Raw genomic sequence first — 25,934 nt, 5'->3', positions numbered from 1 at the left:
CAACCAAAAAGAAGACGGATTCTCTTTGAAATCCTTCCATCATTTCTCTCTCTCTCTCTCACTACCCTCTTTCGGGGAGCATTCCCATGGTTCCCTCCTAATAATGTTGTACTAAAACATTATCCTGTCAACCATTATCATTCCTTTTGCCCTCTCAACGTTATATACCTAAGGGTGATTATGGCACCTTCCATATATTATATAAGTAACTTTCCAAAACCCGCAATCTTATTTTCATCCTACTTACAAAATTTAAAATTTTAAAAATGGTACAAATTAAGAAGTTCTATTAACACTAAAAAACCTTGAAAATACACAACCCGGAGTGCTTGTTACAAGATACACCTAGGACATCGAGATTCTTTATCTATTCTTATCTATACCTCTTGAAGTCGAGAGATCAATTGGAGGGTTTTCCAAAATCATGTCACTCTTTTCAAGGGTTTTTTTAGGTACATCTTGCTTCAATAGTGCTTACACTTTCTGTAAATTTTTTCCGATACTGAATAGCAAGCCGCCAGTGAAATGCAATAAAACAAACAGCAATCGGTGCAATGAAATAGAACACTTTCTCTCTCTAAAAAAAAGTCAAATTTGCCGGTAACCCGGGCAATGCACTGGGAACACTCCTCTCCAAGTTAACGCATGAGAAGTAATCAATCCCAGAAAACAAAAACAAAAACAAAAAGCCCTCAGTTTACACCAAAATTTAGTTTCCTGAAACTGAATAGAGAGAAGCTGGTATAAGAAGCAAGGTTTTGGACTGGTTTTTAAACAAATGACCAGTTCATAAACATGAAGCAAATGCAGTGGGTGCTCTCCTCCTCATTGAGGACCTTCCATGCAACCGCTCTTTCATAAGAAACTGGCCTACCCATGCTCGAAACGCACAACCCACCTTGCAGATATGCAAATCCCTGTATAAATTACAGAGAGATGGAGAGAGTTAAGAGAGAGAAATTAAGATTTGAAAATGAAAATGAAGTTCAATAAAAAAAGGTAATTTCAACTGCTAGGAAACTAAGGCCAAAATATACTGGGATAGTTTGGGTGAAAATTTAGAAGAGGAAAAATATAGAAAATTTTTAGATAGAGAATGAATTGATTACCTGTTGCATGATTTGAGCAAAATCAGCACAGAGTGTTTTACGACCATTTTCGTCGAATATTTTCTCGAGCGTTATGTCTTGAAGGGCAACCAGTGTAGTCTCCAGCATGTCAAGACCAGCTTGGTTTGCAAAAGTGAAGACGGGGAGGGCCTGGAAATCAACGAAATACAAGGCGTTTTGGTCAGCCATGTGCATCAAAATACTAACCTTAATTCTCCACAGCACACAGGAAATCTCTCTCTCTCTCTCTCTCTCGTAGCATGATTGATGTGAAGCAGTATTATTTACCTTCAAAGAGCAGCACATGATGGCATCCGCATGATGCCAGAGCATTTTGAGCAAAGATTCACCACCCTCACCATTAGGCCTCAGAAGCTCCACTCCTAAGTGAAACCTGTCGTAGAAAGGCACAAACAAGACAAAAGAATCAGAGAAAGAACCAGCACCAGAAATTCCATCCGCATGCCCACACACACACGCTCAGACACACAAACACAGAGAGAGAGAGAGAGATCATCACCTATAGCTATGACAAATCCATCTCGCAAGTGTCAAGGCCTCAGGTGTACCAGGCGGTGGCCTAAGTCCATTGTGAGGGTTGAGTCGAGAGGGAGTAAGAGCCATGGCCACCCTTTGAACCGAAGATATCACACTCCTCACATATTGTCGAGCCATAGTTGCCACATTGTCCCGTATCTGCTCATGATTGTTCTCATAACTGAATTGGAATGCTATTGTCAATACTGACCTAAGGCTGCCGGAACCACCAGCAAACTCTCCGGAAATTCGGTTTCCAGCTGGCCCCACCTCGAGGGCAGAAGCAAGATCGAGCGTTCGATTGGGGCTTGACCCATCCTGTAATCAATCACCAAAAAGAGAAATGAAGGCAAGTAATGAAACCATTTGAAAAAAACTTTCTTCATTTCATGTTTGGATGAATCCTTGAGAAAATATTCACGAATTTCTATAAATTGCTCTCATTTCAAGTTTTTAATGCATTACTTTTTTGCAAGCAGCAAGTTATATAAATTCCTACAAAGCATGACTTACAAACAATGCAAAAAAGCCATGTATAGGAACTTTATTTAGAAAAAGATTTTGCGATTTTTCCCAGTTTTAAATGTTAGAATCTTCCGCTTTTCTTATTTTCCTCGAAATACATTAGGATGAGAAAATCCCCAAAGAAAGTACTTTAACAACAAAATTACTAAGATTCAAATTCTGGTGATATTTCATAATAAACTAGGAATCTCCATTTTGCCTAAGAAATAGTTAACAAGGATGGTGTTACTGGTACTTACAACACCGTTGTCAAGAGGAATGATTCGAAATCCAGAGGGGAGAAGAGGAGCATCATCTGCGAAAGATGGATCAATAGGTGCGAATACAAGTTCTGCACAAGCGCCCACGGCATTCTCGTCCACTCCACTGCAAAGCTGCCCAATGAAACACTATTTATGAGCAACTGTACCAAACGAAGAAAAAACAAAACAGCTATGAGAAACTATGTAGATTTTATAATAGATTATTACAGAAGATACAGTTATATGAAATACATATATTCAATGTATTCGAAGATTTTTCATATTGCCCATAAGGTCATAACTGGCCCACTATGAAATATGAGAGAGAGAGAGAGACCTGCAAGAGAAACATGTCCCTGGGAATGATGGAGTCATCCTGAACAAGGCCATGGTTTTCCAATTTGATCACCTCCAAGAACTGCAGGGAAAAAAATAAAAATTGTTTTAATGTCATGTCATGCCAGGATCCCTCCTACCCCCAGTTCAACCACCAGGAAGCGAAGACAAAGAAATTGATCCCATGCTACATGGTTTAACAGTCACAAGTGCACAGAAAGTAAAACATCTCTTTTCTTTCTGCAATTTATCTCTTTTCTTTCTGCAATTTCATTCCTTTCTGTGCAGACCACACACACACACACACAGAGATTGGTACAAAATATTATCTTATATACCTCTTCATGCTCCACTGTATGAGCCAATGGAAGGATAACCTGCCCCCCGAAGCCTCCCATACGGGAAGTGGGTAAAGTGCCAGGATTTGATTTCAGGGCAGCAGCAGAGTAAGCATCGATGTTACTATCCGCCCATTCTGATCGATGCTCTCTCAAGAATCTGATGAGTAGAGCGGGAGGTACATTCTGCATTGCAAGAAAACAAGAACACTCCAAATAAGGAACAGAATTGACAAATTCATGCAACAAAGAACAAGAAATGAAAACCAATAATAAGAGAAATAGATAAAAAAGAAGTCAATGTTAAGAGTCCTTTACTGTGAAGGAAGCCAAACAAGAACTAATTTGAAAATAATACATTAAGAAGTGACAGCTAATGAAGGCTTATGGAATTCTGAAAGAGGATTAAGAAAAAGCTTGAGGTATCCATGAAAACAAGCTTCGAAGTTCTTTAGTAGGCATCAAAATATAATAGTCTAATAGAGTAACAAGATTCCTCATGATGAGAACTACTTATCCTTTCTGTTCTTTTTCTACGAGTAAATCCATATGATGAGAACCGGTTAAACTTAACAAGAGACTTCCAAATCTAGTATTTAAGAGTACTTTATGAAGCAGGTGGATAAGGACTCCCAGAAACAACATAGATGACAGTTAAATATCCATCAAAAATATGAGAGGATTTCATGGAGATCTACCTGTAAAAGCATCGAAGCCTTGGCACATAGAACAGCTCCACAAACGGTAGGAAACCCATTTGTGGATGTAAGATTTGCAGCCATAATTTTGGCAGGGGATGAATTCACAAGAATAGTTACGTCATCCATGCCATCGTTACCCAACAAAGACCACCCATCATCTGTAAACCCATTTAGAGCTTCATTGAAACCCCTGCAAAAGATTTCATTTGAGTCTTGAAACAAAAGCTCAGGATATCCGAGATCTAAGCAGGATATTAGTGGAAACCATTGCTCCTTGTTTATATATTAAAAACAAAATGACACATACTTGCTCAGCCTCTGGCTTAGAGCCCTTAGAGCTGCCGGTTGCCGACCCCAGCCAACAACAGTGTTTTGAGAAACCTCTTGAGCTATTTGGCGGAGATGACGTAGTGCCTGGTTAACGTAATTAAGATAATTTTAATTCTCTCTCTCTCATTAGTTAGCAAATCAATGAAAGAAATGGCTGTAAGAACTGACCGCCATTGTCATCTTTTGAGCAAGAACAGTTGAAGACTCGTATAGGGGACGTAGTACTTCAGGTACACTCCAAGGCTGGTAAAAACAACATGACAACATAAATCACTAAGAAAACTCCAATATAATGGGTATATATGCGCATTATTAAATAGAGAGGTAGGAACCTACTTCTAAATCCATATGATCAACAAGGTGAATTATTGAGCCTCCCCCTTCACATGGCCTTATCAGGTAACCACTTGGGTGCATCTCAGCTCTCACAAACTGCTGCACAGGTGGCATGCTTGGACCACCTTGTGTGTTGCTCAGAGATCTTTCACATACCTAATATACATGATACAAACAATCAAATGAGGCCATGAGTTTCAAGTTGTAAACCAAATAGCAGACATATCACAATAAAATAAATGAACATAAAGTCAAGGTTAACAGACAACAAACAATATTTAAATCAGACATAATTTTATGTTTCAAACCATGACAAGAAAAAATAACACCAATTAGTTGACAATTTATGTTTCAGATTTCTATAAGAAAAATGCTACCAATTTGTTGACAGCAAGAGCTTGTCACATCAATGATATCATACATATGTAAAAAAGGGAATTGATTTTTAACATATCTTAAATAACAACCTTAAACCCCAAGCTTCACTTATTGAATTAACATAGATCAAATTGCTTTGACAAGAGGTCGACAATATATAGAAAAAGACCTTCATGTGATAGAAAAGCCAAAAACTCAATCATAAAAAACTGATGTTTAGAGGATGTAAAAGCAAAAAGAAGGATCAAGTACATACCACAAGACTACCATCTTCCAAAACTGACGTATAACGCAACAGCCAGAAATCCCGGGCAGATGCTAATGTTGTAGGAGCATACATCTACAAAGTATATGCCCAAATAAATTAGAAAAACAATCGGAATTTGCAATTACCATTAGCTTTGGTTTGGAAGTCGAACATGGAACTTATTATTTATAGAGTAAGTCAAATATGACCTTATTCCTATGGTTAAATGATACATGTATGACAATATAAACGAGCTAGGACATTAACCTGCATGTACAGTAGTTCGATGGTTCCACCATTTCCAGTGGAGAGCGCAGTCAAGACTTCCACAGAACGGCAATCGCGAAACCACGTGGGCCGATCTTTGAGGATCTCTGAGACCTTTGAGAAAGAAGCAGGAAAAGTAGAAAGAAGCAGACAATTACATGCTCCATTAAACAAACCATAGCTCAAAATTGGAAAATAAATTAATATAGAGAAGCTTACCTTTGTAGGTTCTAAACCTACAAGACCACAGGCTCGTGCAGCAACTCCAGTGCAACCATGTGAAATAGCAACGATTCCAATGGAATCCGGACCAGGCTAAGCAATAAACAAAATAACAGAATCAATTTGATTGTTTCACATGAATATAATGAAATTCAACTGAAGACGAAATATGGTTAAAACCTTCATCCCAGGCATTTGGATCCACTCCACAGCGGTTCCAGTAGCCTTCGAAAGAAACTCTGCTAAAGTCTCCTCCGCAATGGACAATAGTCTGTAAAATAACAAATTCATCAATCAAAGTTACTCAAAATTCATTATTAACAAAACAATATGGGCATGACTCATACAAAACCTAAGGAGAAAGAAGAGAAGAAAGATCACGAAAAACCAATAGAACAGGAAGAGGAGGCACTGGATTCTAACTCACCCAGCAGGACTAGCATCTCTTGGAGGATGCTGTGGTGTCAAATGGTGTTGACCGCTGGTCACCACTGACTCACAACTTGTATCTGTGGTTGTTATGGCCACCTGAAACCAGGAGTGGACTTGAAATTTACAAAACAAACATAAAAGAAAGCATAACAAAAAAAAAAATGGAATCAGTGAACCAAAAATGATTTATTGATTTCAGGATAGTGTAATTACATTCTGTGTTTGTTGGCGAAAATACCCATTCTCATACACCAACTGTGACACCTGCTTCTGCAAGCGATCATTCTCTTCCATTAACAGTTTATTCATGGCCGTTAACTTCCTATTAACCGCTTGCAATCGTGATGCCTCTTTTCTCTGTTTCTCTCTGCATCTGAAGAAGAAAAGGAGAAACAAAGATCAACGTAGCTTCAAAATGTTGACCAAAACATTTGAAAACCACAATACTCAAAGTCATAGCAATCCATAACCATGCTTTTCTTTCTTAATTTTTATGGATTCGGCAACACAAGAAAACTTGGACCGTACTTATCTTCTTCATAGAAGTTTACAAATGGAACAAAAATTTGAAAATAAAACTTCAAGAAAAAATGCAAGATATTTTATCTCTAATACCTTCGGTTTTGAAACCAGACTTTGATTTGCTTGGGCTCGATGTTAGATAATATAGGGCACTCTCGAATGAGCTGCTGCCTTCGAATCGAACTCGGCTTTGGGCACTCATGATAAAGCCTCTCCAGGGCTTCAACCTGCTCAGGAGTGTACCGAACATATTTACCAGGGTCCATTCCAGGCTTCCCCTCCTTGCAAGCTGTAACAGCCATCATCCCTTCAAAATTAAGCTCAAAGTTCTTCTCCCTCTCTCTAGAAGCTTCACAGTTAGGCCTCTATGCTCCCTATCGCTCTCTTTCCCACTCTTTTCTCTTGATAAGACTTGAAATTGAAAACCCACAATACGAGTTCCTTGTGTCCTTAATCCTCAGAATCAAGTCCACTTGTTTGCACGGCCTTTGAGCTTGTTTAAAAATAGCACAATTCAGGGGTTGGAAGCTAAATGAAAGATTCTCTATTGAGCTCAAAATGGTTCCTTTTTCTACTCAATCAGGCTTCCTTCACCATTGACTTCAAAATGAAGCCTCTGCTTTTTTCCTTACAAATACTTAAGAAGACTAGAAATACTATGTTCTTTGAACCAGGAAGTAGGAAAGGACAAAATTGAAATGCAAGAGAATGTCAAAAATACACAGTATAATAACACTTTGAAAAAAAAAATTACTTGAAACCCGTCAGGACTTCTGGAGACGTCAGTTTTCTGAAACAGTGAACTTTGAATTTACTCCAGCTGAAAAGAACAGAATAAAGGAAAAAAGAAAAAGGAAGAAGAGAATAAAATCTGTGAATTTCTTCCAATTTTAATCTTAAAACCAAGAAAACTTTTCCTATCTCGACATTTCCAAAAATTAGAATTTCAGAACAGGAACCCAAAAAAAAAAAAAAATTTCCTAAATCTCCCGAAATACAAAAATAAATCGAAAAATATAAATTTAACACTGTTACTTTCACTCAAACGCAAAAGACAGGGGAGGGGGAATTTCAAAATCTTTGAGGATTTTTTGGGTTTATAAATCCAAGATAGAAGGCATAACCCCTCTTTAAGTTAACCCTCTGGTATGCGACCGTAGAAGTTTCGTACGATGAACACCTCGCCAAAGTTAATCTTTTAAAACCAGATATATATCCCAACACATCAACCTTTAAACCTTCTCTTCAACAACACTTCAAGCTTTGCGGCGATTTACCAGAAATATCTCAGCAACTCCAACAAATGGGTACCCTCCAATCAAGCTTATATAACAGAGTCTCTTATATTTTCAAGCTAATATTGCACCAAGGATCTTAAAGTTTAGACTCTTTTCCTGTAGACCAGTCTATGAAGTTTATCAGAGGTAAAGGCAATCCGTGGCGTTTATCAGAGAAACACCTCAATGTTTGTAGTTGTACTTTGGTGCGATAGTAAGATTTCAGTACCTCTCTCTCTCCAACAATAAATATCACACGTGCGAAACCTTTGAATTGACGGCTTCTTCCTCTAATGCCTCAACCGGATCTGAAAGGCATTAATGCAAGCCGAATTATTAATGTCATAAACCAGCGATTAGGAGAGAGAGATCTAAAAGGCGATATCAGAGAGAGAGGGCATTGAGATACAGAAAAGCTTGAAAGAGAGAGGGAATAAAAAAGCTGATAAGAGTGGGAGAGAGGATATTGAGATTCAAAAAGCGAGAGAGAGAGAGAGTATCAGAGGATTCGAAAGTTTAATAAAATGACGTTTTCGAGAGGAACGTAACACTGTTCAGAAGTTTATTTTCCTTATTAAAAACCTAATCTTTAAAGATGCGGAGAGAAAAAAAAACATCGGAGATGCTGCGTCGCTTATGGAGTATAAGAAAGAGAAAAAGCCCATTTAATATGTATATAGCACAGAACAAGACAGAAGGTATATCCAATGTTCAAAAAAAAAGACAGAAGGTAAATACATACATCAAATGTCTTTTTATTTCAAGCTTATATACAGAAACAAGTTAAATGAAAAAGTACTTTAAATACCTTGCATTGAAAGAGAGAGGCACAGAGAGAGATGAAAGAGAGAGAGTCCAGAGCCTGAAAATTAACCGGGAGAAATAGTAGATACCAAAAAAAAAAAAAGAGAAACCAGGAACAAGACACCGAAAGAGAAAAAGACTAGATACTTGACACATGAGAAAGAGAGAACAACATAGATACTTGAAAATCACAGAGAGAGAGAGAAAGAGAGTAAATACTTGACACCGAAAAGACTCAAATAGAGAGACTACGTAATAGATACCTAAAAATGAGAGACTTCGGAGTAGATTGAGAAAGAGAGAGAGAGAGTAGATGTCTGAGAAAGGGAGAGAGAGTCATTGTTATTGAGAAAGAGAGAGAAAGTAGATGTCTGAGAAACAGAGAGAGAGTCATTGTTACCTGTAAAAAATAATATTATCTGTAAAGCTTGCTAGCTAAGAAATCGCGATGAATCGATCCTTTGATCTTTGCCCGATGAAATTCGCACGAGTAAAGCACGCAGAGGTCGGCAACACTTCAATATCTTTCCTATCGCCTCAAAAACGACGCCCAAAAAAAAGGCAAAGAGAACAGAGCTCTTACGGCGTTGCAGAGACGCTACAAAAGATCGCCGGTGTAAAGGCGGTTTGATCGCCGATCAAATTCCACCCTTTTTTCAAGCCTCAAAAGAAGAGACGATTCGCTACTCCAAGGCCTTTTACACGAGACATCTCTATCTCACCAGCTTTGTACCCGTATTTCAAAAGATCGCCGCGTGAAACAATCAAATCGTCGATCCGATTCTCTATTTGTCAACCTCAAAGCAAACAAGCAGGAGGCTTTCTTTATCAGAGGCACTAAACAGACGATTTATTGGAGAGATCGGCGATTAGAGGCTTGGAATGGGCGATGAAATGCTTCATTCTTGTGAATTTTTCATTTTTGCTCCGGAAATGAACAACAATAGAACACCGGAAACTCCTGATTCACACTGAGGCCAAAGCGATTAAAGACCGCAAAATAACTCACTACTTTACGATTAGAACGAGAGAAGAAACTGCAAGTATCAGGAATTCGCGCTTCTCTTGAGCTCAACAGAAATCACCAGTGATAAGCTCCAAATCACTGATTAAACTTCAATCTATAAAGCAGCGCACAGGTAATCGGCCATTAAAATCCACTTAAAGCTACAGAAGAGATAACAGGCGACAAGCACAAGCTTCAGCTAGTTGCAGAGACGCATTAAAACAACGATCGCCTTAGAACTCAAAATTTGGTGACTTATCACCCTTTTAGACTCAGAAAAACAGAGAATAACTCAGGGAGGCTTGGAATTCAAGCGACTTTTCTCGGTTATCGAAGCTCTCAATAGCGATTTTTGTTGCAGGTACGGCGATGAGCGAGCTCTGAAACGTCCAAAGATTTTCAGAAATGTGAGAAAGACGTGCTATTTTAGGGTAAATTTGAGAGGAAAACGCATGATTAGAGGCCAATGTTCTGCCATGGCGGTCTCTGAAACTCCAATCTCCACCTCTCGCTATTCGCTTTCTCTCTCTAACTTGTTGCAATATACTCTGCTTTGGTACTGGTATTATCTCTGGTAGTGTTGGGGACTGAACCGAAAAAAACACGCCTCAAGAATATATATAACGCCTACTGTGGAAATGCCCAGACTTCGAAACTGAAATATCCAGACTATCCTGTACGGAAAGTGACGGTATATTAGCTCGAGGAAATGATTCCGATCTTTTCTGAAATGACTATGATGCCCTTCGTTTATCGTTCTTATGACCCCCGTGAACCTGTGGAGAGCGGCGCTTGAGGCTTCTCCTTTGAGTGTCTAGATTTGGAATTTTCGATAAAGATATCATGACCAAATTGCTTTTAGGGTGCACCGTAAAAAGAGATTTCGATAATATTTAAATTTAGTACATTACTCTAAAAAAGTTATTGGATGAGTGTAGGGCTTGATTTTTTTTAGATCCGTAATAATTTTAATTTTGTTTTTTTGAGATCCTACAAAATGGATAAAAGAGACTCTTGTAAGATCATTACTCTTTTTTTAAACTCTCGTAGCTAAAAAATCTATTTTCTTTTTTATTATGAAATTAAAAGCTTCAAAAATAATATAACATATTTATGAACATTTAAAAATTTTAAAAATAAACAGTCTAGATAATGTACTATTATTAAGACTTACAATTCATTTTTTCATTCATATCCATATATATAGAAGTCAAAATGATTAATTGGAGATTTTGTTAATAACTAAACAACATTTTTCAATTGGGTTATGACGTGTACCTTACTTCTATAGTATAAGGTTGAGACCTTATATAAACTTTTTCCGTGTCTATATATTTGATTGAAGGAAAAAATTTATATAAATTTGTGAGTTGCAACTTTACACAACTGAAGTAATGTGTGCTTCAAAAATCCAATAAAAAATTTATGCTAAGTAGCAAACTTAGTTGTAGAAATAAAATTGCAGTAACTTATATCGTCCAACTAAAATAGGGAAAATTGTTTCATGCGGGGTGGACCCCATTTCTACAATATGCGATCATAAGGTATAAAGCATCCATTCTAATGATGGATGCAAATAGGTGGTCTATCGGTCCAAATGTGTTTTCAATAGAATTCTTGTTTCTAATTCCTTAATTTTATTTATTTTTTTATATTCATAATCTCAATGTTAGAGATTACATGTCCTTAAAAATTATATCCAAAAATTCATCTTAAAAATAAAATTTTAAGAGATGACTCATTTCTACATGGACTCATAAAAAATGTGTCTAAGCTTGGTTCCCACCTTATATAAATTGTATCCTCTAAAATTTTAAACATATTGTTGCATTTTAATGGTACCCCCATTTGGACAAATTGAAATTACCCAAACTAACCTTTATAATAAAAGTTAATATCACTCTCTTTAGCATAAATCAACTTAAAATTCGACAAAATTTATAAAATAAGAGCCAAATATGTGAGAATATATGGTTACAAAAAAAAAAAAACCTGTGTTTTAAAGCCGGATTTTGAATTGTCCGACCGCCCTGTTTATATATCAACTCAAACGGTGGTATGGATATATTAAACCAAAAAAAAATAGATAAAAATAATAAAACATATCAAAGATTTTAAAAGATCAACTTTGATCGTCCACCAACTAAATCCGATCTCGAAAACGCCAATTCTAATCTACACATAATCACCCACCCATCGAATCCGATCTTAAAAGTACCATTTCTAATCTACACCTAAGCAAGAAGCGGTATTGATTTGAAGGGCATTTCGGTCCTTGTGGAGAACAAAATTGGCTTAAGCCTATTTCTGATATTAAAGGGGCTCATAGTGGTATCGTTGTAGTGTTTACCATAGTATACGAAAAACGAGAGCGTGGAAGGCGGGGTGGTGTGTGTGGGACAGAGAAGACAGAATTATGAGGGCTTTGCATGCGCCCTAATTCCCCACCTTTTGCCTAACATCATCATCTACCATCTCATCTCAACACCATACACATCTATACATGTTGTATGCATCGTCCTATTCATACACATGCATGATGATGTGATAATGCTCATGACCCATGAATGGTGAAACATGCCCTAAAACCATTCATGCGATAAACATGCGGCCGCACCTATGGCAATGTGAAAATTGAGACTCATGCAATTTATATGAAAATGGGGAAAATGAGATGAGAGAATTCGACAAACAAGCAGGTTAAGGTAAATTATTTAGAGAAATAGCAAAGAATATGGAGTCAAATTATTTATTGAAACTTGTAAAGAGATAAAAATATGTGTAACTTTAAGGTTTACATTTAAGTTGCATTTCAAAAAAGTGCTTTGTCCGATTTACACAATGCATATTTCGATGGTCTATTTCCCACATATTTCGTGAAGCCATGGTGGCTGATATGCTTACAAAGAGGGGCTACATCTTATCAAAGAGTTAATGTTTGCTGTTTTCGTCTGCCAAAATTTATTTACCTTGCTTTTAACTCATGATTTAGCGCAAGTGCCATGTTCTAGGGTTTTATGGTAATGACCTGCAAACTTTTTTTTTCTTATTTCTTAATGAAAAACGGGTAAAAGGCCTTCTCCCCCACAGACTTACCCAAAAACAAGATAAGGCATATTTGGTCGGGAGTTTACTTTTAGGGAAAATATCATTTAAATGGTTGAAAGTTTCAAGGGTTCAAATGGTGACATATTTAACATTGGATGCGGTTTGTATAGAGCCTCGGCTTTAAACAATCAAACTAGAGCCCACCTTCACATAGTGTTGAGAAATATGGTTTCAATACTAGAATGTTTACGATAGCCTTAAACTATATTTTCATCTTAAGTTATAAAATTTAAAGCTTTAAAAATAGTATAGATCAAGCTGATGCAAGAAAACTTGAAAATCTTGAAAATTGACGGTCCAAAATTTAGTTACAAGATGCACGACTTTCAAAATTTGAAATCCATTTTTTTCTCATGTCCATGCATCTTTAAGTCGAGATGATCAATTTGATGATATTTGGGCATCAAAACAACCTCTTCTAGTGAAAGTTTTGAGGTAGACTCTAATTTGATTGTTTAGAGTTTAAGCTTTATATAAACTTTCCCCTTTAACATTTGAGGTGTTACGTTTAAATTTTTATTTCACTCGAGTATATCGTCAAAATGAACTTAAGAATTTCACAAATTTCCTTGTAAGGATTAGGTAATTTGACCTCCAAAAGGCTCCAATTGAATAATGAAAATACACTGTTTATTTAGGATTACAAATAAAAAACACCATATTCAGGGTTCATAATGAAAAACAACAAGTGGTATTTGTTGTCATTTGACACCCATATGCCTTGTATATTTGAAATAAAATAAATACTCCTAATTGTTCCTTATTACTAGCCATTCCTCATTACTAACCATGAACAATATGTTTTTTATTTGTAATCTTGAGTATGTCGTTATTCAATTAAGGCCTCTCCAGGTTCAAATTATTAAAATACTCTTAATGGTTTAGAATTCCCAATTCCCAACAAATACAATTCGAAAATTTTAAAATTTTTAAAGAGATGCTTGAGTGAAATAAATAAAAAAGTGATACCTTGAACGTTAAATGGAATCATCTGAATTCCTCTAATGATTTTCTCGGGGGTTTCAACTTTCAATCCCTTAAATTATAGTATCCCGACCTTTATTTATTTAGTTTTGGATTTATCTTCCTATATATTTTATTTAGTTGATTTTTATGAAAAAAAATTAGATAACAAATAAGTAAATTTTTTTTTGGGTACGGTTTGTATAGAGGCTAGGCTCTAAACAATCAAATTAGAGCCTACATTCAAATAGTGTTGAGAAATGTGGTTTCAATACTATAAATCCTTTTGATAACCTTAAAATATAAATAAAGTTAAAAGCTTCAAAAATAGTGTAGATCGAGGGATCTATGAAAACTTGAAAATTTTTAAAATTGATGGTCCAAAAATGCGTTAATAAAATGCACTATTTTCAAAACTTGAAATCCTTTTTTTTTCTCATATCCATGCATCTTGATGTCGAGATCATCAATTTGAAGATATTTGGGACCTCTTCTAGTGAAATTTTTGAGGTAGGCTTGAGTATGATTTTTTAGAGCCTCGGCTCTATATAAACTGACAAATAAGTGACATTAGATATCTAATTGTGGAATATGAGATTGGTTTACAATACTGAGTTCTTATAGAAGTAGGAACCACAATATTGAGCACTGAGTTCTGGGCTAGACACTTGACACCAATTTCTAATGGTTACATCACCATTTTACTTTGAAGTTCCTATATACAGCTTGTTAGAATTCTGTTTGGGTGCTATTTTTTCAAACCAATGAGGTTTAACCTATTTCTTCCACTTGGATTGAAACTTCAAAAAATAACTGATTTTTAACCCAACTTTTATTTCTGCCAAATATTTTCAAGGATGTTGTATATGCCTTTTTCTAGAAACGTTAATCTTTGGATCTTGATAATAAATAGGATTTTCAAGAGATATTTTAAGGAACCTGGAGGCAAAAATAGTTACAAATAATATTTAAAAGTCATGCTCCTATTTATTCCCATTTTATGTATATATATTTTTTTGATAATTGGTAGGAATGGAATTCAAAGCATAATCTTTATTGGAGAAACTTTCGGAGCTATCATTATTAATTTTTTTCCGGTGAACCTTTATTAGTCTTTTGCAACTTAATTTTAGATGAAAATAATTTCCTATTTTCAATCATATTGACTAAATTTAACAGTTTCTACACCATTTATTTTAGAAAATATGTTCATGACATTAAACCCATTATATGACATCCCTTGTCGATAGACAATGTGAAATGCATGTGAACTAGTTCTTGGCCCTAGACTCTCATAGGCAAAGGGAGAGAGATTTAGTTGCTTAATTTTATTATATTTGAGAAATTTTGTTTCAGACTTTGTGCCTAAACAATGATATACCCTCAACCACCATATCTCAATCGAATGGTCAATGATGGTTGTGACATCTTTGTATCAAAAGTAAATGGTCTCATTGTATACAGTTTTAAAAGTAAAAAATTGGGTTAAAGTAAAAAATTGGGTAATATAAGAAATAATGACAAAATAAAACTGACTAAAAATGGAAAAAAAAATTGTTTATAGATATTAAACTTTAAATTGTTCAACATAAAATTTAAATAAAAATTTGTGGATGAAAAAATCCGAACCATATTATCTTTCTAAAGCATGCCACTTAGATCATTAAGAAAAATAATCTTATACAATATCTTACTTAGGCCAACATCCAAAAAGAAGAGTCATAGTCATCTTGATGTACATTAAAGAGACAAAAAACTATATATATTTTATTAGATTGCCTAATTATAGGACAAACAAATCAAAATAGTCCATGCACCAAAGAGAAGAAATAATACAAAAAAGAAAAAAAAAATAGATATCGAAATTACAAAAAATTCACAAAAAGCATACAAGATACCTTAAAAATAAATATGAACGCGGTCAACTTTAATAATATACAAAACATCCAAAGAAACATAGCATAATCCCAAACTAAAATGTAAATAGAAAGAACTAGACATAAAATAGAAAAAACCTATAACAAAATGAAAAATAAAGCGATTTTGAGAGAAAAATTACAGGCATGCAAGCAAAGCAATAACTCTATGACTGAGTTCTCACAAAAGTGAAAGGTCTTCTCAACTACGTAGTGGGGATCGGCATTAAGATAGATAACAACAGTGGAGCCATTATCTCGAAATCTAATGACAAGAGTTTGATGCCATGGGGATGATAAAAAAAATCCAAGCCACCTCATTGTTATATTTCAAGTAGTGATTAAAAAAACGGATATGGGAAGGAGATTTTCCACCCCCAAATCTTGATCTGGATCAGCAATTTGGATTGTTCTTTAATTGTTTAGACTAGCAATCCAAAAAATTAAAAAAAATAATAAAATTGAAGTTTATAGGGTGGGGACTTAAATGGGGGCCACAAAAAACATTAGATAAGCTTAAAAAAAAAGAAAAAAAAAAATACAAACCGGTTTATGAGGGGAACATGACTGGAACTTATACCATTATGAAATGGTTTAATCACGATCGATTCCTCATCCAAATAAGCAACCCGGATTGGAAAACAGGGTCAGCACTTCTTCAATTAAGAAGATTAGAGTCCTATAGTATTGCCACCTTGCTATTTCAAAATTTCCTTGTGGATTATCTTTCTTACCCCAACAAAATATGCCCTTGATTGCGGCTAGCAAATCTCTATTTTAGCAATGATCACAAGGAGGCCATTATCGCGGGCATATGAAGCATGAAACCGTTAATTTCTTTCCCTTTCTTGATTCCACAAATTTGGTCCCATGTTATTATGATATAAGGGTGACAAAGATATTTCCCTTTGTTTTCACAAAAAGCAAATTTGTTATCAATGATATGTACAACAAAAGTCTTCTTGATTAAACAATCCAATCCAATTGTCTAGGAACCCTCGTTGGCAAGGTGAACCAGCCATCTTAGGAACCGGTTTCGGTCGGCAAGGATCCTAATAAAAAAATAAGGATAAATGAGAAAAATAAAAAATTAAAAAGGTATATACCTTGAAATTAGACTTTCTAAGCATACCCCTCGTACAAAAAAGCTTTTGATACCAAATTATTAACCCAAACACTATTCATTTTTGCATCCACCCCCTGCAAGCAAAAAAGTTATCTTTTTTCTTTTGGACCTAAAAACAATAGTTGGACCGGTACAAGCCAATCCGACACATTTTTGTGTCAGACCGGCACATGCTAGGTATCACATTTTGGTAAAACAAAGTCTTATGTTGGTCCAAAAAATCAATATTTATTTTCTAAAGGGTGCGTGCAAAAATAAATTGTACTGGTTTAATAATGTGGTATAAAAAAGTATTGGGGGTGAAGGCATGCCTAAAAAGTACTAATTGGGGGTGTCTATAATTTTCTCTCGATAAATAATTCAAAAAGGCGTGGCTAGATTGGCATGTTTCTTGACAAAACCGGTTCTGACAAAGAACAATCTAATTCCTAGCAAGAACCACCAATTCCCATATATAAAGAAAGCCGGACCCATACCCCTAAAAACCGATCTTGGATCGAGCGATTTTGATCCCTATTTTAAAATATTGCGCCAATCAAACAAAATGAAAATACATTTCATCAAACAAAAGAGGAAATGTATTTCATCAAACAAAAAGGAAATGTATTTCTATATTTCCAAAAAGAGAAAGCAAAAGGATCTTAAACTTTATATGTGACTTGTTGTGCAAGGGGCAGAGAGAGGGGGGGAAATCCACCTTGTTCCCACATGACATTAATTGAGCTCTTTTGTGCTTTTCATCTTCCTAGCTTGTAAGTGGGGTAAAGCTTTCATGAGAGTGGGCACACTTATTGAGGTCCTAGAGATGCTCTTTTTCCAATTGCTGATATCTAATACTAGCTCCAAATTAGGCAAAAGAGCATACAACACCCAACATTGTTTGCTTCTTGTCTCCTCATCTAAAACATGCAAAGTCAATAGGTAACTAGGTATCACAATGATGATTCTTCTCCATCAATATTCATGTTTCTCTTGTCCTTCTCATTCCCATACTACTAACTAGAATTCTCTCTCTACAATTACTACTCTCTCTCTCTCCCCTATAGCAATCTCCCTCTCTCTCTATCTTTGTTCCTATATGGTTATTATTCTCTCTCTCTCTCTATCTTTGTTCCTATATGGTTATTATTCTCTCTCTCTCCGGTATGTCATTATATATAGAGAGAGAGAAAGTAGCAACATACACAAGCGAGTGCAAAAGAGAACATAGCATTTTGAGTATAGACAGCACTGTCCCTACAACATTTACTTTGGTTTTACCCTCCGATTGAGCATTTCGATTTGGAGATGAGTAGATAGAGTATAAAAAATAATATACATATATATATATATTAAGAGTAATGATCTTATAAAACTCCCTCCCACCCATGTGTGTAGGATCTTAAAAGATCACCATTAAATTTGACACGGATCTTTAAAAAAGTTATTACATGGGTGTGGAACATGACTGTTTTAGAGATTTGTGTCAAATTTAATAGTGATCTTTTGTGATACTACACACATAGGTAGGAAAGGGTCCTATAGGATCATTTTTCATTTTTTAATAAATAAAAATTTTATATCTTATAACTCCATCCTCAAAGTTTTTAAGGGTTTATAGATTTGCTTGATGTGAACCATTTTTTAAACTTTAAATTTCACAGATAAGGGGTGGAAATAGATTCCGAAGCTATTGTAGTAGTTTTCAGCACTAGAAAAGCATGTTTTGATAAGGTTCTATATTGCGCTTTGGTTTAATTGTTTAAGGTTGATGTTTTATATAAATTGCACCCAGACTTAAAAAAGGTTTATATCATTGTCAAGGGTTCATGTGGGAGGGATTTTGGTTTTTAAAACTTTTATTTTTAGTTATTTTTTGGTTGGCAGGGGATGGGAAGAAGAAGGCGGGGCAAACCGGGGGGGGGGATGTGGCCGTGTTCGAAAAACATTAGATAAGCCTCATATAAGAAAATGCATGAAAGGGGGTTTTTAGGGAGTCCGGGCCAATGCCAATACCTTTTGGTATCCAGTTTGTTCCCAATTGATTCTTGGCGCAAATCAATAATCTGGATCGAGATTTGTCGGGTTTCGAAATGTTGTATGATATGTTTTTGGATCGTTCTTTTTAGTTGTTTTAAAGATCATTTGGTCGAGAATGACCTGGGGCTTTAGTGGTAGTATTGTCGAGTCCCATGGTGAGATATCTTACTCCATTCTCATCAAAGAGTAGGGGCCCAAATCCGCACTAACTTACCACTTTTTTTACCCAAAAAGAAAAAAAGATTACTTGATCTGCATTATTTTTGGAACTCCAAATTCGTAATTAAAAAAAAATTTACTAGAATTTGAGTTAAGTGTATTGGCTCTTAAATTATTTGAAAACCAAGGTACTTTTCTTACCCAAAAAGAAAAAAAAAATCATTTGATCTGCATTATTTTTGAAACTCCAAATTTGTAATGAAAACAAATGTACTAGAATTTGAGTTAAAGTGTAATGACTCTTAAATTATTTGAAAACTAAGGTATACAAACGAGTTGATCGACTGAAGAAATGCTTTTCTTAAGAAAGAAGTACAGCAATACTTTGTGGCATGTTTGATTCGTGGAAGTGGCAGCTGCCTCTTCCTGAACCGTGGCTTCCCCAAAAAACTATATTTTAATGCTTTGGGAGCAGGGTGAAGAAACAACACACCAGCATCTCATTTCCCACATAGCAAACACAGGAAGGGCTATGAAGCCACCGCTTCCACAGAACATATTAGTCCTTGGAGATAGGTGATTTTGGTCATTTTTAAAAGAAAAAATATATAATGAGACCATTTATATTTGTTATATGAAGGTCATAACCAATTTTGACCATTGAATGCAAGGTTGAACTGATGTATTAGCTCCATCGACTAGGCTCAAAGTAAAGAAGTTTTTTAGAACTTTAGGACACACTCGAACAGTCAAATTTCACGTCGGATAGTTATAAATAATTGTGATCTCCTTGTACCAAAGATAAATTGTCTCGTAATACACAATTCCTATGTAAAAATAAACAGAGTTAGTCAACAATAAATAATTGTTAAAAACCTCAAACCAATTATTTACACTATACCTTCAATTACATAAAATGACCACATGGGTTTCATCAATCTGTATCCCACTCTTATTGTGCAAGCCAATTATTTAGAATATCCTCATAGGACAGAGAATCAACCCATTACCGAATTAAGATTTTATCAAGGATTATAAAATGATTATGGATAAATAGCATGTCAATCGAATGAAAGCTCTCTCTCTCAATCTAGATCGAGACATGCCATATTGCGTCTGCGACGCAATGGTGATTTTCTCTCTCTCTCTCTCCTTGGAAAATAGAGCATCTGAAAGGGAATTGTCAATTGTAGGAATTTCAAATCCACAAATAAGTGAGAAATGACCTGTTCAATATATTTATTTATGAAAAGTAGTTTGATAGGGCTGCACCCCTGTAAAAGTAAGTAAAGTCTCCCCTCCTAACTCATCCAAAATTACAATTCAGACATTGGAAAACCTTTATATTCATCATTTTATATTCATCATTTCAACTTGAACGTTATAGTTGTGAAAAAAAATTAGGCTTTCAAGCTCTAAAAATGGTGTATATTGTAGAAAATTATCTAGACTGTCCATTTCTCCTTAAAAATAAGTGTTCATAGATCCACAAGATCCGTACCCTTTTTTAAATTTCAAAATTTATTGTTGGTGTTGAAAATTGATTTTAAAGCCATCATAGAGATTTAATTTGCCGAAAGTGCTTTCCGTACAAGGATTTGCGGTGAGGCTTTATTTTGTTTTCATAAAGACTAGGCCTTATAAAAACCTCATCTTTTATTTATCTCTTTTGATTTAATTTTAAAAAGTACATCAAAATACCCATGATCATGAATTGGAATAATTGAATATGGATAGGACAATAAATAGTTGATGATTTAGATTATTTTGATAACTATATCATAAATTAATTTTAAATTCATGAAATTCTGGATCTAAGGTTGCATCAAAGTCATGGACCTTAACCCAGCTTTTTCTTTCCTAAAAAAATTATCTTTATTTTTTTGAAAAAAAAAATTCAGGAAGAAGTTCACTAGGGTAAAAAAGATGTGTCTTTTCTTTTCTTTTCTTTTTTTCTTTTTTTTTTAAGTTAAGCAAATCCCTCCATTTTCATTGAAGGAGACTCCTTTTCTACAATCTTTTCCGCATGTGTATGTAGGGAGAGAGAGAGAGAAGCATCAAAGTCCAAATTAGAATTAGAGAGAAGAAGGCATCCTGTGGTCTCAGCCATTGAAACCACTCTGGTGATTTTAAGTGGGTTAGAGAGAGAGAGAGAGAGGCATCTTGGGGATGCAAAGCACAAATAAATCAAACACCCACTTTTCTTGTAATGAAATCCTATGTGATTGTAAAATCATTTGTAGGATGATTAGATTATACAAATGCTATTCCATTCATTGAACTCCCACTATGGACCAAGAATGCAATAACCTTTACATATGAATGGCTCTAATAGCTCATGTACTAGCATGACTTAATAGTTGTAGTTTTTAAACAATTGAGAGAATACTTTATGACTTCATTAATGTCCACATAAGTAGCATCTAAACAATTGATTTGATAAACACTAAACTTGTAGCTTTTGAATAAAATTTTTGAGGAAGAGATGGGGGGCATCATTACACATTGGGAATATATAATCCAAGGTCATGTTAGCCTCACTATAGCAAGAATCATAGTATTATCACAAATATACTTGTAAAGTTCATATTTGTTGTCTTATATTAGAAAACTAGGAAAAAAACTGATTCCATGACAGCAAAACAAATACATGGGTTATGGTACCAGATTTAGGGTTTCCAATCAAATTATTTGAAAAAATGGGGGAAAGAATGGCTTAGCTTTGCCCTAAATTAGATATTTTCCATGAAACCCCCGCGTGTTTTATAAAGGAGTGTTGAAGATAGGAGGGTGAATGGGCCAAGATTAAAGATATAGAAGACAAGGACGTTTAAATATCTCTAGTTTTAAAAGCGATATGTCGTTTTTTCAAGACAATATTTGTCTTTTACTGATAGAATTTAATGTGCATTTCAAAATACATAGGAGCAAAGAAGTATTATGAGTAAATGTTTTTATAATTATACATTTCTCTTGTTTTATAACTATGCACATATCTCTATCTCTCTCATATGTCACTAGAAGAGGTTGTTTTGATGCCCAAATATTCTCAAATTGATCATCTCGACATCAAGATGCACAAACATGATAAAAAAAATGAATTTCAAGTTTTGGAAATAGTGCATCTTTTAACGCGTTTTTGGACCGTCAATTTTCAAGATTTTCAAGTTTTTATAGATCTACTTGATCTACACTATTTTTGAAGCTTTAAATTTTATAATTAAAGATGAAAATATATCTTATGGCTATCACAAAGATTTCCAGTATTGAAACTATATTTCTCGACAATATTATAAGGTGGGCTCTAATTGCTTGTTTAGAGCCTCGGCTCTATTCAAAATGCACCAACTTATAACTTTCATTACTTAGAAGATTGATGTACACATTTATCAGGCTTTACAGAATTGACCTTTGCGACTATACAAATTTAGAATCTTGAAGGAGGCATAAAGACCCCATTACTAGTTAATCACTCCTCTCTTTTTTTTTCTTTTCTTTTTTTTTCTTTTTTTTTTTTTTTTTTTTTTTTTTTTTTTTTGCAGTTTATAAATAAGAATGGAACTCTACTCAAACCTAAACACTCTCTCTCTCAATATGAGTAAGTAAAAATGGAACCCTTGATAACATATTGTCTCTCTCTCAATATGAACGGTTAAAAATAGAACCTTTAATAACATATCGTCGATCTGCCATCCAAACCACCCAAGACAACAGCCCATACTTTCTCTCTCTAAACCAGGTCCATTATTGACTAAAAGATTCAAAAAAGAAAGGTAGATGACTAATAGGAAAACATAGTGTTTTTCTATCATTCATACACCGCAAAGGGTAATTTTGAAAACTAGAGGAATTCTACGTACTCCACAGGCAAAAGCACCTTGTTGTTGCATGTTTTCGAGGAAATAATAAAGCCAAGAACCATAGAGAGAGAGAAAGAGGAGAGAAAAGAGAGGAGAGAGAAGAGATGAGAGAGAGAGGAGAGAAAAGAGAGAAGAGAGAGAGAGAGTGAAGAGAGAGAGATCATTGGATTGCCTCCCGTAATTTGCTGAAGTTGACTTAGCAGAGCTCTGAGCATAATATTGGAAATAAGAGTCAATAGGCCATTGATCGTGATCCAAACAAAAAGAATCCAACGAGGAAGAAAACTAAAATTATTGTTTTAGAGAGAGAGAGAGAGAGAGAAACATAATTATGGTGGTACATTCCATCATCTTTTACCTAGGAGTAACAATCGATAATTCTATCAGAGCACTTTTCTTACTTGTTTTTGTGACTGGAGACAAAATTATGGAACTCCTCTCTCTCTCTCTCTCTCTCTCTCTCTCTCTCTAGGGTCATTAAATCTTCGAAGATTTTTTCTGTCCTTTATGCATGGTCCAAATTAGTACAGATTTCAATTTGAAGCACTTTTTGTGCTCCAAAACTATGTTTTCCTTTCTTGATTGATATTAAAGCTGTAAAGGGTTATAAGCATGCACTGGGTTTTTTATCCGTTGGATCAAAAGAATAATTTTGTCCCATGGGGCTGACTAAATCAGTTTCTAAGTTCTAAAGGGCAACCAAAGAGTTCGAGTTGTGGAGTCTTTCTCTCACAAACAGCACCTAGAGTGAGATAAAGAAAGGATTATTTTAAGTTTGTTGTAAATTATGAAACAGAAAATATTTTAATTAGGAAACGTTTAAAGGGATTGTACATTAGGAGACCATTTAACAATGAAAAAGGTTTATATAAGGTTGCAACCTAATTAAAGATGCATCTCAAAAATTTATCAGAAAAAGTTGTTTTAATACTGAAAAATCCTTTAATTGTTCATCTCGACATCGAGATGTAGGAATATGAAAAAAGAAAAGACTTTGAGTCTCAAAAATAGTACATCTTGCAACACATTATCTAGACCGTCTATTTTCAAGATTTTCATATGTTTATAGATCTACTTGATTTTAAAAAATTTTGAAGTTTAAAATTTTATAATTAGATATGAAAATAGATTTTCAAATAATCTTAAGAATTTTTTACACTAAAATTACATGTTGTGATAAAATTTGGAGGTGCACCTCAATTGGATTGTTTAAGGTTGCAACCTTATAGAAACTACAAGGAAGTCACAATCATTCCCATCCACTAGATGTCAAATTGGATGGATTGGGATTTGTTACGGAGATTAAAAATTGTTTTTTTGAACTTTGAGTTTAGTCAATAGAACAAATACAACTAACCGATTTAAAATATGAAAGACGAGCGATTGTGACATCCATGTATTAAAAGTAAATGATCTCTTTATATACTTCCCTAAGTTTATATAAATTAAGTTTCAGATTAGTTACAAATTGGTAAAATATTAAATAATTCATCCCTTACGAGAATTTTGATAAATTTCTCTTATTTTAATAATTATATATGCAACAACCTGTATCTCTATTATGTATCCACAATAGAGGAGATACATAACAGATTTGTGTTTATTGATTTTTAAGTAAATAAAAGTTGTATTTATCGAAGGGACATAGTTTCTATGTGCTCATGCAGAAATAAGTCCCTCTTGAAAGTATATTCTTTGAGATGGATTTTGAACCTAGGAATATATAAGATGTAACATAGAGATCATAAATATGTAAAAATAAATAAATAAAAGTTTAAAACTAAAAAATATATATTTAGATTTATTCGTTTTAACTTTTGCTTTATAGGGACCACCCATTTGCATATGTTTAATGTATTTCCTTTATAAAAACATGTATTTTATCTCAATTTTACCTCTCTTTAAAAATTTCCCCCTTATTCTTTCTCTCTCCTCACTCTGTCTCCTGTCATCGTTTAGGAAATGTCAACTTCTATGGTGGACAAGCAGCCTTCGCTTGTGCCGGACGCCAAGTGGGCCCCTCCCAGCCCCGGCCCCACCACGAGGATCCCAATCAGGTAGGCCCCTCATGTGTGGCCCACAAGTGTGGGTCCCGCACGTGGGCTGCGCGCGTGAGCGGCTAGTCCCACGCCCCCACTTTACACCGCCGCGCCACCACCCAATGCGAGGGCCCACCACCACCGTCGATATCAACACGTGTCGGATTCCTGTAGCTCCGATTGCGTCGTCAACGAAACTGACTCCTCGTTTCGCTTAAAAAGGGTGGGCCCCATCACCCAACACCAAAAAAAAGGGTGGGAAAAAAAGAATTTTCAAGAAAAAAGAAGACAAAAATTTAAAGAATTTGCACGCCTCCCCTTAACGCGACAGGTGGCACAAAATCCCATGCTCACATGGCCATGATGTATACATGCATACATGTATGGCATATAAACCATGCATACATGCACTATATATACATGATGAAGCTCATACTTTAGACCAATGGTTTAAAAAGCGAATCCCTGACCCGAATTGGGCACTTTAAAAATCGATCCGGATCGTCGAATCGACGATCCGGATCGATAATCGATTGAATCGGTCAGATTAAAGCTTCAAAAAAATTCGAAAAAATTATTAAATTCATTATAAATGTTGTTTTTTAAGATCCAATAAGAAATGAGGGTAGTACATTATTAACTTTCTTTTTTTTCATCAATTTGTGAATATTGAAATGCTCTTTCCCTGTAAGAACTTATGTTGACTATTAAATTTACATTACACAAAAGAAATCATAGAATTATCATGGATTAATTATATAATCATATATAGACTATAATAAAGAGTTGACTAAATCGATGAAAATTTGGCCACTAAAATCTTGAATTGGTGGAAAACCCTAATCCGCTAAAAAAACCTAAATTATTACAACTTAACTAACTATAATATTATATACCAACAATATTTTATAATTATTTTATTATATAAATAATAACAAATCCAAAATATTTTATAATATCATCTAATTTAAAATGTATTATTGACAACTGTAAAAAAAATAGTACACTACATGATTTATAATACAAAAATTAATAAATAAAATAAAAGATTTGGTTATCAATGTAGAAATTATTAGAATGCGTACCAATTTTCTTTAATTTTTTAGGATTCTAGAATAAATTAGTAGAAAAGATT

General features: G+C 34.7%; 1 protein-coding gene across 2 annotated transcripts; it reads right to left on the bottom strand.

Moving 5' to 3' along the window:
* Window positions 1-550: 550 nt before the first annotated feature.
* LOC18443391 (homeobox-leucine zipper protein ATHB-15) lies at window positions 551-10,203 on the bottom strand. 2 transcript variants are annotated; one of them, XM_006853581.4, is made up of 19 exons: window positions 9,004-10,203; window positions 6,616-8,107; window positions 6,214-6,373; window positions 5,996-6,096; window positions 5,749-5,839; window positions 5,566-5,661; window positions 5,347-5,460; window positions 5,089-5,172; window positions 4,455-4,610; window positions 4,287-4,361; window positions 4,096-4,202; window positions 3,786-3,978; window positions 3,088-3,273; window positions 2,751-2,831; window positions 2,411-2,545; window positions 1,630-1,964; window positions 1,398-1,503; window positions 1,110-1,259; window positions 551-917 (listed from the first exon to the last, which is right to left on the bottom strand). In XM_006853581.4, exons 2-19 carry the CDS (start codon window positions 6,825-6,827, stop codon window positions 771-773), a joined length of 2,529 nt encoding a protein of 842 aa, XP_006853643.2. In that variant the 5' UTR covers window positions 6,828-8,107; window positions 9,004-10,203; the 3' UTR covers window positions 551-770. The 2 variants fall into 2 exon arrangements, with proteins under 2 accessions (XP_006853643.2, XP_020528699.1); XM_020673040.2 differs by having other exon boundaries at window positions 8,608-10,191.
* Between the last annotated feature and the right edge of the window lie 15,731 nt (window positions 10,204-25,934).

This window comes from Amborella trichopoda, chromosome 5, assembly GCF_054954075.1.
Source record: "Amborella trichopoda isolate Santa Cruz 75 chromosome 5, AtrichopodaSantaCruz75HAP2 v2.0, whole genome shotgun sequence".
NCBI classification, from domain to species: domain Eukaryota; kingdom Viridiplantae; phylum Streptophyta; class Magnoliopsida; order Amborellales; family Amborellaceae; genus Amborella; species Amborella trichopoda.
Note: the sequence above shows the minus strand (reverse complement) of the source record. Positions and strands in the feature narration are given on the sequence as shown.